At 39.9% G+C, this 12,778-nt stretch overlaps 1 protein-coding gene across 4 annotated transcripts in view; it reads left to right on the forward strand.

The window, feature by feature from the left end:
* Positions 1–12,778, forward strand: part of HTATSF1 (HIV-1 Tat specific factor 1) — a 970,322-nt gene that overhangs the window by 472,828 nt on the left and 484,716 nt on the right. For all 4 annotated transcript variants that reach the window (XM_044065289.1, XM_044065288.1, XM_044065291.1 and 1 more), the window contains one exon: positions 7,235–7,331. In XM_044065289.1, the coding sequence (XP_043921224.1) occupies positions 7,235–7,331 (97 nt within the window). The remainder of the gene's footprint in view (positions 1–7,234; positions 7,332–12,778) is intronic.

A 12,778-nucleotide genomic window follows, 5' to 3' on the forward strand; every position in this document is an offset into this window, starting at 1 on the left:
TCCTGCAAGTACAGCCTCCCAGATTTAGTAGGCATTGGCCTTCAAAGAATTGGTCCTTTCCAGTCTCTTCCATGCCTTCTCAGTCCAAACCCAGGAACAGAAGACCACCTAGTTTACAGTCTCAGGCTACGCACAGGCCTAAGCAGTGGGGGGCTCCCACTTCCAAATCAGGAAGTAGTAAGACACCCCCCTACGGAGAAATGGCACATTGACAATAACCTTAACCCTTCCAAGCCCCACTCAACTGCCTGCTCCCTTAGAAAGAAAGCTCACCCTGCATGCAAAAAACTGGGAACTCATTACCCAGGACAAATTTGTTTTAAATATAGTTTTCCAAGGATACAGATTCCACTTCCACACCCTACCAACCCCAAACGGTTGGCCAGACCTTCCCCCAAATCAGTGGGCAGAGGTTCAACAGCAGGTTCTCTCTCTTCTAAGTATCAGGGCTATTCAACCTGTCCCAGCAGAAGAAAGGGGACAAGGTTTTTATTCAAGACTTTTCCTGGTACCTAGAAAAGACATCGCTTGGCGTCCTGTCCTGGACCTCTCTATTCTAAACACCTTTTTGGTAGTCCCAAAATTCAAAATGCTAACACTTCCAACAGCTGCTTCCTATGCTAGGCAAAGATGCCTGGTTGGCAAACTTAGACTTAAAGGAAGCTTACCTGCACATTCCAATAAGGGAATCCTGCAGGAAATCAGTTATCTGCACTTCCCTTTGGATTATCTACTGCGCCCAGGGTATTCACAGTGTCTAGCTCCAGACATTGCATTTTGCAGGCAGAGAAATATTCAAATATACCCATACCTGGACGATTGTCTGATTCAGGCAGAAAGCCAGGACTTGCTATTAAAACATCTGGCATTTGTAAAGAAACTTCTAACCTCACTGGGGTACACCATAAACGAAAAGAAGTCTCACCTAGTACCCTGCCAACAGATTGTATTCCTGGGAGCAAGCTTGAACACAACTTCACAGATGGCTTACCTCACTCCAGAGAAACAAGTTTATTTGACAACCTACTTCAAACTACTGGCAACAAAGACCCAGCTGTGTGCAAGGAAACTTTTGCAAGCCCTGGGATTCATGGCCTCTTGCATTCTACTAATTCCATATGCAAGACTGCATATGAGGAAACTACAGTGGTATCTAAAAAGCTTATGGTGTCAACATTCTCAGGACCCGGAATCAATGATTCCTGTCATTCCTTGTATCAAGACAGAGTTCCTTTGGTGGGCAGAGGCCTGCTACCACAACAAGGAGCTCCCTTTCACTCTACCCCCTGCTGCCCAAACCCTAACAACAGATACATCAGACTATGCATGGGGGGCTCACTTGGCAGGGCAGTGCATTCAGGGTAAATGAAACCCGAGTCAGATGCACCTGCATATCAACCAAAAAGAAATGTTATCTGTATAGAATTCCCTTACAGCCTTCAAAGACCACATCTTTCCAGGACAATTATTGGTAAAGACAGACAACACCACAGTTATATGTGGTACATAAGCAGGGGGGAACCCACTCGTACCCTCTGTGCAGACTAGCTATGGCTCTGTGGAACACAGCCTTGAGCTACCAAGTGCACCTACAAGCTCAATTCCTGCCAGGCAAGCTAAATTCACTGCCAGATGACCTAAGCAGAAATCTCATGGACCCACATGAATGGAAACTGGAATCAAAAAATATTCAACTTCTTGAACAAATGGGTGACTCCGGAGATAGACCTGTTTGCCTCCCCTCAGAACTACCAATTGGACAAATTCTGCACAAGGACTTCCCGCAGTCAAGCTTGGAAAATGGATGCCCTGTCCTTTACCTAGGAAAGCCTCTTGGTTTATGCCTTTCCCCCTCTGCCTCTCCTCTCGAAGGTTCTGCTAAAGATCAAACAGGACAAGCCAGAGACAATACTGATTGCACCACACTGGCCTTGCCAGCACTGGTACCCTCTCTTGCGCAGTATGATACTGCTGGAGCCATGGCAACTACCTTAGACACCTTCCCTGCTGTCCCAGCATGCGGGCCAGATTCTGCACCCTCAGCTTCAAACCCTGAACCTTGCAGTCTGGTTAATTACTTGAGCTCTCCAATAGCATCCCTCAGTAAGCAGGTGCTAGATGTCATTCTGGAAACAAGGAGGCCTAATAATAGAAAATCCTATGCTGAAAAGTGGAAAAGATACTGTTCTCGGAGCCAGACTCAGGGGATGGGCACAACGGTGCCCAGCTTACCTCATATTCTTCAGTACTTAACAGAAATACTCCACAAGGGCCTATCCTTCTCGTCAATTAAAATTCATGCCTCTGCCACTTCAGCACATTATAATACTGAACCACCCCTCTTCTCTCACCCCCTGCTAAAGCAATTCCTCAGAGGGGCTAAAAATGTAAGACCCCCCTGACGAAGCCCCTACTCCAGCCTGGGACCTTAACTTTGTATTGGAAAAGCTCACTCTCCCTCCATTTGAACCAGCTGCAACTGCAGAGTTTAAATTCCTTTCTTGGAAAACAGCCTTCCTTCTAGCCATCACTTCAGCAAGAAGAGTGTCTGAATTACAGGCCGTCATGGCAATGGAGACCTTCATTATCTTCCATGCAGACAGGGTTTCCCTCAGGACCAATCCTTCCTTTATGTCCAAGGTGGTGTCTAGTGTGGCCCTAAATCAGTCCATTCATTTGCCTACCCTTTTCCCCAATCCCCAAAACAAAGGAGAGCAAATACTGCACTCTTTGGACGTGCAGAGACAACTTTGATTTTATTTGGACAGGACTAAGCATCTCAGAAAATCTGAGCAGCTGCTAGTTGGCTTTGCTGCAGGGGCAGAGGAGAAGGCCATTTCAAAGCAAACCATTTCCAAATGGATAGCCCATTGCATTCATTTCTGCTATAAGCACCATGGAAAACCTATTCCACAGGGGATAAGATCACATTCCACCAGGGCTGCATCTACCTCTACAGCCTTTGTCCGAGAAGTCCCTACCAGGGACATCCTAGAAGCTGTTACTTGGAGCTCTGTACATACCTTCACCAAGCATTACCACATGCCTATTTTTTCTAAATCCAGAGCTGGGTTTGCCACTGCAGTCTTGCAGGGCTTAATAGCTGGCTCTAATGCTCTCTAACTTCTTCCGCCCTTGCTTAGCTTTGGGAATCGACCCAAATGTAATGACTGCAACAGTGAAACATTAACAACATAGTACAGTTGTGTACACTTACTATAAATGTAGATGTTCAAGTGTATTCACTGTTGCAGTCCTGGTTACCCTCCCTCCAGGCCCCTGACGTCTCTTAGCTCTACCTTCCCTTCTTGTTTTAAGCTTTCTGGTGTATTTGCTTTTTGTTGGAGGTGTAACATAACATATAGTTGCATCCCTTTGTGGGGGCACCTGACATCTGGGGCAAGAAAAACTGATGTAATGGTGTCGGCTGCATGTTTTATACACCTGACAACCTGACGTCATGGAAGAAGAGACAGCATCCGACACAGGAATCCAAGACTCTGGTATTCAGGCCGGCTGAGGGCTGCCTGCAGGCAGATAACTGAAATGTAATGACTGCAACAGTGAATACACTCGAACATCTACATTTATGGTAAGTGTACACAACTGTACTTTACTGGTGCCCAGAAAAGAGGGCTCTTCGTGCCCTATCCTAGATCTGTCAAGTCTCAGCACCTTCTTGGTGGTCCCAAAATTCAAAATGCTGACTCTGCAACAGCTTCTTCCTATGCTAGCCAAGGACGCCTGGCTAGTCACCCTGGACTTAAAAGATGCTTATCTGCACATCCCCATAAGGAAATCTTGCAGGAAATATCTTTGTTTCAGGGCAGGCTCTATGCACTATCAGTTTTCTGCACATCCCTTTGGCTTATCTACTGCACCTAAGGTATTCACAAATTGCCCGGCTCCAGCCAAAGCATACTGCAGGGAGAGAAATATTCAAATTTACCCATACTTGGATGATTGCCTGATTCAGGCAGACAGTCAGGAATTGCTACTTCTGCACCTGGCATTTGTAAAGAGACTTCTAACTTCTCTGGGGTACATCATCAATGAAAATGTATCACAACTGGTGCCCAGCCAAAAGGTTGTATTCCTGGGAGCAAGCTTGAACATAACTTCCCAGATGGCATTCCTCACTCCAGACAAGCAGGTTTATTTGACAAACTACTTTAAACTAATGGCCACCAAAACCCAGCTATCTGCAAGAAAAATACTGCAAACCCTATGGTTCATGGCCTCATGCATTCTGTTAATTCCATATGCAAGACTGCATATGAGGAATCTTCAGTGGTACTTAAAAGGTCTCTGGTGTCGACATTCTCAGGACCTGGAAACACTGATTCCTATCATGCCTTGTCTAAGGACAAAGTTCCTTTGGTGGACAGAGGCATGCAACCACAAGGGACTTCCTTTCACTCAACCCCTCGCCACCCAAACACTGACAACAGAAGCATCAGACTTTGCTTGGGGGGCTCACATGGCAGGCAAATGGAGCCGAGGACAACTTCCTCTGTATATCAGTCAAAAAGAAATGTTAGCTGTACTGAAAGCTCTAACAACCTTCAAATACCATACCTTTCCAGGACAACAACTGATAAAGACAGACAACACCACAGTTATGTGGTACATAAACAAGCAGGGGGGATCTCATTCCTACCCACTCTGCAGGTTAGCCGTGGCCCTGTGGAACACAGCCTTGAGCAGCCAAGTGCACCTGCAAGCTCAATTCCTGCCAGGCAAACAAAATTCACTGGCAGATTACTTAAGCAGAAATCTGTTGGACCCACACGAGTGGAAGCTGGAACCCTACTCATTCAAACTTCTAATCCACAGATGGGGGACTCCAGAGGTGGACCTCTTTGCCTCCCCCCCCCAAAACCATCAATTGAGCAAATTTTGCACCAGAAATCCCCACAGCCAAGCATGGAAAGTGGATGCCCTATCCTTTACATGGGAAAACCTCTCAATATATGCCTTTCCCCCTCTGCCCCTCCTCTAAAAGTAATACTCAAGATCAAACAGGACAGGCCAAGGACAATCCTTATTGCCCCAGACTGGCCACACCAGCACTAGTACCCACTCCTATGCACTCTAACAGCAGTGCCACCCTGGCACATACATCAGGCCCCCCTCCCTGCTGTCCCAGCAGGAGGAACAGATTTTGCATCCACATCTGCAAACCCTGAACCTTGCAGCCAGGCTTATGCCCTGAATACACTACCAGCAACCCTCAGCAAACAGGTGATGGATGTCATCCTTGAGGCCAGAAGGCCTAGTACGAGGAAATCCTATTCAGAAAAATGGAAAAGATATTCTTGGAGCCAATCTCAAGGAAAGGACACAGCTTGTGCGCACCTTACCTGAAATCCTAGATTACCTAGCAGAGCTACTCCATAAAGACCTATCCTTCTCATCAATTAAAATTTATGCCTCTGCCATTTCAGCTCATTACAATACTGAGCCACCTCTATTTTCTCACCCTGTCATCAAACAGTTCCTGAAAGGAGCTAACAATTTAAGGCCCCTGAGGAGAGCTCCCACCCCTACCTGGGACCTTAACTTTATACTAGAGAAGCTCACGCTTCCCCCTTTTAAGTCTGCTGCTACAGCTGAGTTAAAATTCCTCTCTTGGAAAATAGGCTTACTTCTAGCCGTTACTTCAGCAGGAAGAGTGTCTGAGTTACAGGCACTAATGGCTGTGGAACCCTTCATTATTTTCCATGCGGGCAGGGTTTCCCTCAGGACTAACCCATCATTTATGCCCAAGGTGTGGTATCCAGTGTGGCTTTAAACCAATCCATCCATTTGCCAACCTTTTTCCCTAATCCTCAGAATAAAGGCGAAGGATTCTGCACTGCTTGGATGTGCACAGACAGCTCAGGTTCTACCTTGACAGAACTAAACCTTTCAGAAAATCTGACCAGCTGCTAGTCAGCTTTGCTACAGGGGCAGAGGGCAAAGCCATTTAAAAGCAAACCATTTCCAAATGGATAGCACACTGCATCCATTTTTGCTACAAATGCCATGGAAATCCTACCCCACAGGAGATCAGAACTCATTCCACTAGGGCTGCCTCAACCTCTACAGCATTTCTCATGGGAGTCCCTACCAGGGGCATCCTAGAAGCTGCAACCTGGAGTTCTGTACACACCTTCACCAAGCATTACCACTTTACCTATCTTTTCTAAATCCAGAGCTGGATTTGCCACGGCAGTCTTACAAGGCCTGCTAGCCAGCCCTAACCTATGAACCTAATACTTCTTGATTGCCTCCACCCTTCCTCAGCTTTGGGAATCAACCCAAGTGTGATGACTGCACCAGTGAAACACGAAGAACATAGTACAGTTGTGTACACTTACCATAAATGTAGATGTTCTAGTGTATTCACTGTTGCAGTCCTGGTTACCCTCCCTCCAGCCCCTGACTTTTCTGTACTTTTTACCTATCCTCTTTTTGGCCATATCTTATGGCAGTCGTATTTACTTTTTACTGGAGGTGTTCCACACCATGTAATTGCTTCCTATTTTTGGGGCTCCTGACATCTGGGGCAAGAAAAACTGATGTAATGGCACTGGCTGCATGTTTTGTACCCCTGATGACCTGACGTCATGGAAGAGGCGACAGCATTCAATGCAGAAATCTGAAGACTCTGGTATTGGCGCCGACTGGGGGCTACCTGCAGGCAGATAACCCAAGTGTGATGACTGCAACAGTGGATACACTCGAACATCTACATTTATGGTAAGTGTACACAACTGTACTTTCCGAATGAGCAGGTCCACCTTCAGTAGTTATAACTGCCCACCTTCCCCCATCCTTTGTCACTTTGGTCTAGGAGTTGTAGTTATGAACTGACACTTCGTGTGGCATACCATGTCATAGTTCTGGAGTGGAGGGTCTTGTCACAGAGCATCATGAGTTAAAGGGAAGGGTGTTTTTAACTTTGGAAAATGTAGATGCCACACTGCCTATTGCATGACAGCGTTAGTCCTGCTGTTGCTGAGGGTGGATGTGCTCATTCAGATCTTTTGTCATGCTAAGTTCACTGCTTTCATTTAAGCTACAAAGCAGAGTAGTGTACTTTACTACAACTGCACTGAACTGTAGCCATTGCTGAACAAGTATTCTAAGTCTTGAGTTTATAACCAAAGCAGTAGGTCAACATGCATTATATTCTGTATGTGTGCACACTTAATTTATTCGTTGCTTTCTGTACCTTTCCCCCTTCAAGGCAATTAGATTGGAGGCCAGAAAAGAAATTTTCATCAAGATTACGCCATGAGCGAGTTGTCATTTTTAAGAACATGTTTCATCCTAATGATTTTGAAGTAGGTGCATTTTTCTTTTCCCTGATAAGGGCTGCATTGCTTTAAGTATGAACTGTTTGCAAATTTTCAAGATAATGCATGTCTCTGTACATATTCTTTTCCTGAATATTAAAACTTTGATGCTTGTTAAAATATAAAAGGTTGTAGGCCATGAAAGTGACTGAATAATGGAAAGTTCAGTGGATTTTGGTCACTAATTATAATCACAATCACTTTGAGTGGGATATTGTGATCCCACTCTCTTGTTTCAGTTCTGTGCTTTAGTCTTGAAGAACACAACATTCCTTACCACCCAAGTTAAATGTTTATGTACATTAATCAGTACAGGCCAGAGTGGTGGCTTTGGGGAGTAACTGACTACCATGGTGGTCTTTTTGGCCTGATGCTGATGGCTGTAGCCAAAGGAATTTTCTGTCTTGCAGATTCCCCATTCTTACCACTTGGAATGGTATTGTTGTACTTAGAAATCAGAAACTGCCAGAAAATGGATTGGCTTTTTGAAATTATTAATTTATAATTGTGTTTTACATAATTTTACATTAAAGTTCCTTTTTGTCCTGTGAAGGATTCAGAATAAAACAAAAAAGTTCATGAGCTGCTGATGACACTGGTTTGATATACATTGCCGTTGTTTTTTACGCATATATGTTTGTATAATTTGTGTACAAGTGTGCGAGAGAGAAATGAAATCACTGGAAGTGGGCAGAAGATGTTCTATTGTCCTCTATTTTGGTTATTGTTAAGGAGACATTTTATACTAGGATGAGAAAACTATATGATAGTTATGACCCACTTGTTAAGCTTAGTCACGGGGGCAAATACAAAGGTAAAGCTTGCACTGGAATTCAATTATTTTAATTATTTATCTTTTGTTGGCTCTGTTAGCCCTACTAGGCTGCTGGGCTCTCTTCAGGTAAGACCTGAGGTGGTATTATACTACTGTGTTAATAAAATATATACTAATAAAAAAAGCATATCTATAAATTAGGTTTTTTTCTATAGACGTTAAGAAAAATGTAATAAAACTTTAGAGTTCAAAGGTACTCTGTCTGAAACCATTATTTCATATAGGTGTAATTGATCTTGGTTGTGAGTGGTAACAGTAAAACATTCTGAATTAGTAAATATGAAGAAGTCTCTCCAAGTATAAAATATTGTATGTTAATATGTTAATAGTAAGAACATGTCCCAAGGTATACATTTCTGTCTCATACTGGGAAAATTGCTTATGATATCTCTGAAATATAAGTATTGGCTTACAATATTTCAGCCTCATGTGGAGCTCTGAATATTGTAGTGCAACTCAAAGATACTTCCGGAAGACTGGTCTTTCATTAAAGCCAAAATATGTTATGCACTTTCCATAGGTAAAAATAATGACAGTGTGAAGCCTGCAGTGCTCTGAGGTGGGTCAAATTAGTGCTCTGAGGTGGGTCAAATTAGAAGACCACTTAGTGCATTACTGCTTTTCTTTTTAACACTGAGATGTCTTGAGCCATTGTATTGCAAATTGTAGAAGTTGCGCTTGTCTGTACCGTTGAAAGTAGAACAAACAGTATTGAAAAACAATGAAGTGTGATTGGTGTGGTAGGTTCATGGTAGGGATATACATATTCTTTAAACAGGCTGATTAATTTAAACATGGTTTAAAACCATAGCAGATTTCACCAGTATATTAGAGGGTCGGCTTAGGTTGGACAGTTGCGAGACAAAGCCAGAGAGGCGAGATTGCATTGGCTTTAACCAAAAGTGAATCCGCTTAGGCTGAACGCTTTTCAATTCGCTTTTATTGAAATAAAATGAAGCGTTAAAAATTTAAATTACGCTTTTCGTCCTGAAACAATAATCGGACTTCTTCAGACTAACTGACAACCATCTGCGTAATAGTAAGAAGTTGTTTAAATAACTCATTTTTGCGCCATGAAAGTGAATCATGATGTAATTTCTTAAAGTGAAACTTCTACTAGTACTGTTAAAGCAGTAATGGTATAAGTGTTACTATTAAAAATGTGTGCATTTGTTTATTAAAATACAATTAAAAAGTACCTGACTTATATTATGAATTTAATGTACTAAAATAATACTAAAATTAATTATGAACAAAATCTTTATAATATTAAAATTTCATCAAATTTATTTATGTATGATTTTGATCTATTTAAGGAGCGTTACTATGAATAAATTATTTGAATAAATGAATAAGTAAAAAATCAATTAAATAAGCAAATAAATAAATGAATGAATGAATAATGGTGTGCAGAACTTTAGAAAAAGGGGCTAGATGTTATAACAAATATTAAAAAATGGTGATTGAACCATAAAATTAATTCTCCCTTTGGATTTATTTGTGTATATTTAATTTTTAATTTTTATGTAATTTCTATATAAATTTTTATTTTTATTTTATATGTTTTAATAATAATCACTTAATATTCTATAAATACTTACATGTTTTTCTTAAAAATTTGTGATGAAGAATAAGGACAAAATTAACTGATAAAATTCATATTAATTATTGAAAATGTTTTGAATATATTCTACTTTAATATAGATGATCTATCCAGACTTCGTAATTTAAAAAGACACATCAATGAACATTTTTCATTCAGTCCAGGGTTCGTAAAGGCATTAAGTCAGATTTGCCATAATAATTCACTTTTTTCCAGCAACAGGTTAAATGGTCCCCCTCGAATATCTTGTTTTACTTGATGGATGACTTTAAAGCAAAAGTTATGTTCAGGAAACTCCATAACATGCCTTGCTAGAGCGTTTTCTTCCTTTTGTAGGTTTATGCTTCTTAGGTGTTCATACACTCTATCTCTCAACCTACGCTCCGTCTTACCTATGTAGAACGACGGGCAAGCTTGACAATTAGCAACATAAACAACTCCTTTTGAGTTGCAATTATATTTCCCTCTAGTTTGAATTTTGATTCCGTTAATGCTTACCGATGTTCCTGTAATCATGTAATGGCAGTATGAGCAGTTACCACATTGTCCCATTCCTCTCAGCAAAATTGTCGAGTTAGCTCGAGTATTTCTTTGGAAAATATCTTTGAAGTTGGAACCTTTCTTCCATACAATTCTAGGTTGAAGGCCTAAATTAGATGTTAAAAATTGATCTTCATTAAATATATTCCAGTTCTTCAAAATAATTGCTTTAATAGTAGCAAAATCCAAAGAAAATCGTATAGTACAAGCTAAATTATATTTAACAGGATGTAATTGATCATTTATTCTAAGTTCAAACTGGGTTACCTCTACTGATGAGAAATTGTAATGTTGTTTCTTTAATATAGGTTTGAAGTGACCATTTAGCCTTTTTATATTAACTTCTTCTATTATAGGATCCAAAAATTGGGTTGAGTATTGTCTATTAAGGAACATATGTTTCAATTTCAAACATTCCAGATCAAAGTTCTCATCTCTAGTGATCATTTGTGCAGCTCAAACAAGCTGGCCTTTGACTACAGATTTTTTTTCTGATGCAAAGGATGTGCACTATGAAAATGCAAACATTTATTTGAATAAGTTGATTTTCTAAATATATCTGCTTCATAAGCCTGTTGTGATCTATTCTTAGTTAATTTTACATCCAAATATGTTATGTCATCTTTATTGAATGTATAAGTAAAACATAGAAAATCCGTATTATCATTAAACATTTCTACAATTTCAGCTGCTTGTTTTTCATCTCCTCGGAATATAATTATGATGTCATCTATGAGTCTAGCAAAGAAAGTTATGATGCCTTTAAGTAAATCATTATTGAATACATAATTTCTCTCCCAATAAGACATTACTAAATTCGCGTAGCTGGATCCACATGGGGAACCCATTGCTACTCTTTTCTTCTGCCTGTAGAATTTATTTTCGAAGAGAAGGAAATTGTAAGACAAAATTATGTCTAATAATTCTCCTACTAGAGATATTTCACTTGATTCTGCATTTTTTGACGTATATTTTCTTGTACCCAATCTATACCTAATTGGTGAGGTATGCTGGAATAAAGTTCTTTCACATCCACTGTTAAAAAATTATAATCTTCTTGGTAGATGATATTGTTTATTTTGTTCAAAAAGTTCCATGAATCTTTTAATATCCACTCATCTAATGAAACATATTTCTTTAAGATCCCATCCACATATTTTGCACAAGCGTATGTGGAGGATCTTCTCCCATCCACTATTGGTCTAAATGGTGGGTTGTTAATGTCTTTATGGATTTTGGGGACTCCGAAAATTGTTGGTACTTTAGGGGCATCCATCAACAAATAGTTGAATTCTTGTGAGTCAATTCTTGCCTCAATGAGTAATTCATTAAAATAACTTTTGATAAATTGATTAGAGCTATTATATTCGCTCAAAGATGATTGCTCATATGAATCCATACTCAAGATGTCTTTAATTTTGTTATAATCCAATCTATCCATAATTACTAATCCGCCCCCCTTGTCCGGATTCATAATTCTGACATCAGTTGATATAAGGACCTGAATATTATCTCTCTCATCTTTAGATAAATTATGTATGTGATGTCTACTTTTTTGGTCCAATTGTCTTAAGTCAATCTCACACATTTTTTCAAAAGTATGAATTGTAGGATGTAAGGGGGAACTATAGCAACTGGCCAGTCTTAGGGAATTGTCCATCACGTTAGATTCTCCCAATAATTGCTTTAAATTTAGTTTTCTTACAAAAAACTTAATATCACAGATAGTTTGTGCTAAATTCATCTTATGAGATGGAACAAAAGTTGATCCTTTTGCTAAAATATTAGCCATTTCTTCTGTCACAAAAAATGAGGAAAAATTGTAAATGAGAAAATCTTGTTGTGTATTTTTTACTATTGTCATTGGATTTGATTCGTTATAATATATCATCTCTTGTGGTTGTGGTTCTTCCTCCTGTTCCATTATTTTCTCTGATTCCGTCGTTGAAAACCCTGACCCCCATAAGAAGTAGATGCCTGTTGGTTACATCCTTGTTCATTAGTGTTTCCATTATTGTTGTTATTGTTAATATTTCGTTCTTTTATTCTGTCACTTCTCCTTAAACTATCTTCTTGTGTATTATTTACATTATTATTACCATATGGTGTAGATGGATGCAAATTAGCTGATGTTTTAACCACAACAGCTTCTTCATTTGTATGCAAAATTTCTCCATTATTAGGATTTTCATTATTAGGTTGAATCTGCATCTTTGATGGCATGGGATAAGCTGTCCCTGCTTTGTATTGTGCTTGATCCCTCTGTAATTTCTTGATTTTGGTTATTTTTATTTTTTTGTAAATGTTGTTCAATGCTCTGAAAAACACGTTGATAATCATATTTATATCTAGTGAAATCAATGTGATCATTAATTTGTTTATCTATCATTTCAATCTCCGATTGCAAGTCTTGCATCATTATTGTGTAATGTTTAATCATGACTTGTAATAATTGCA

The sequence above is a fragment of the Protopterus annectens genome, chromosome 3.part0 (genome assembly GCF_019279795.1).
Source record: "Protopterus annectens isolate FY-2018-M chromosome 3.part0, PAN1.0, whole genome shotgun sequence".
Lineage (NCBI taxonomy): Eukaryota > Metazoa > Chordata > Ceratodontiformes > Protopteridae > Protopterus > Protopterus annectens.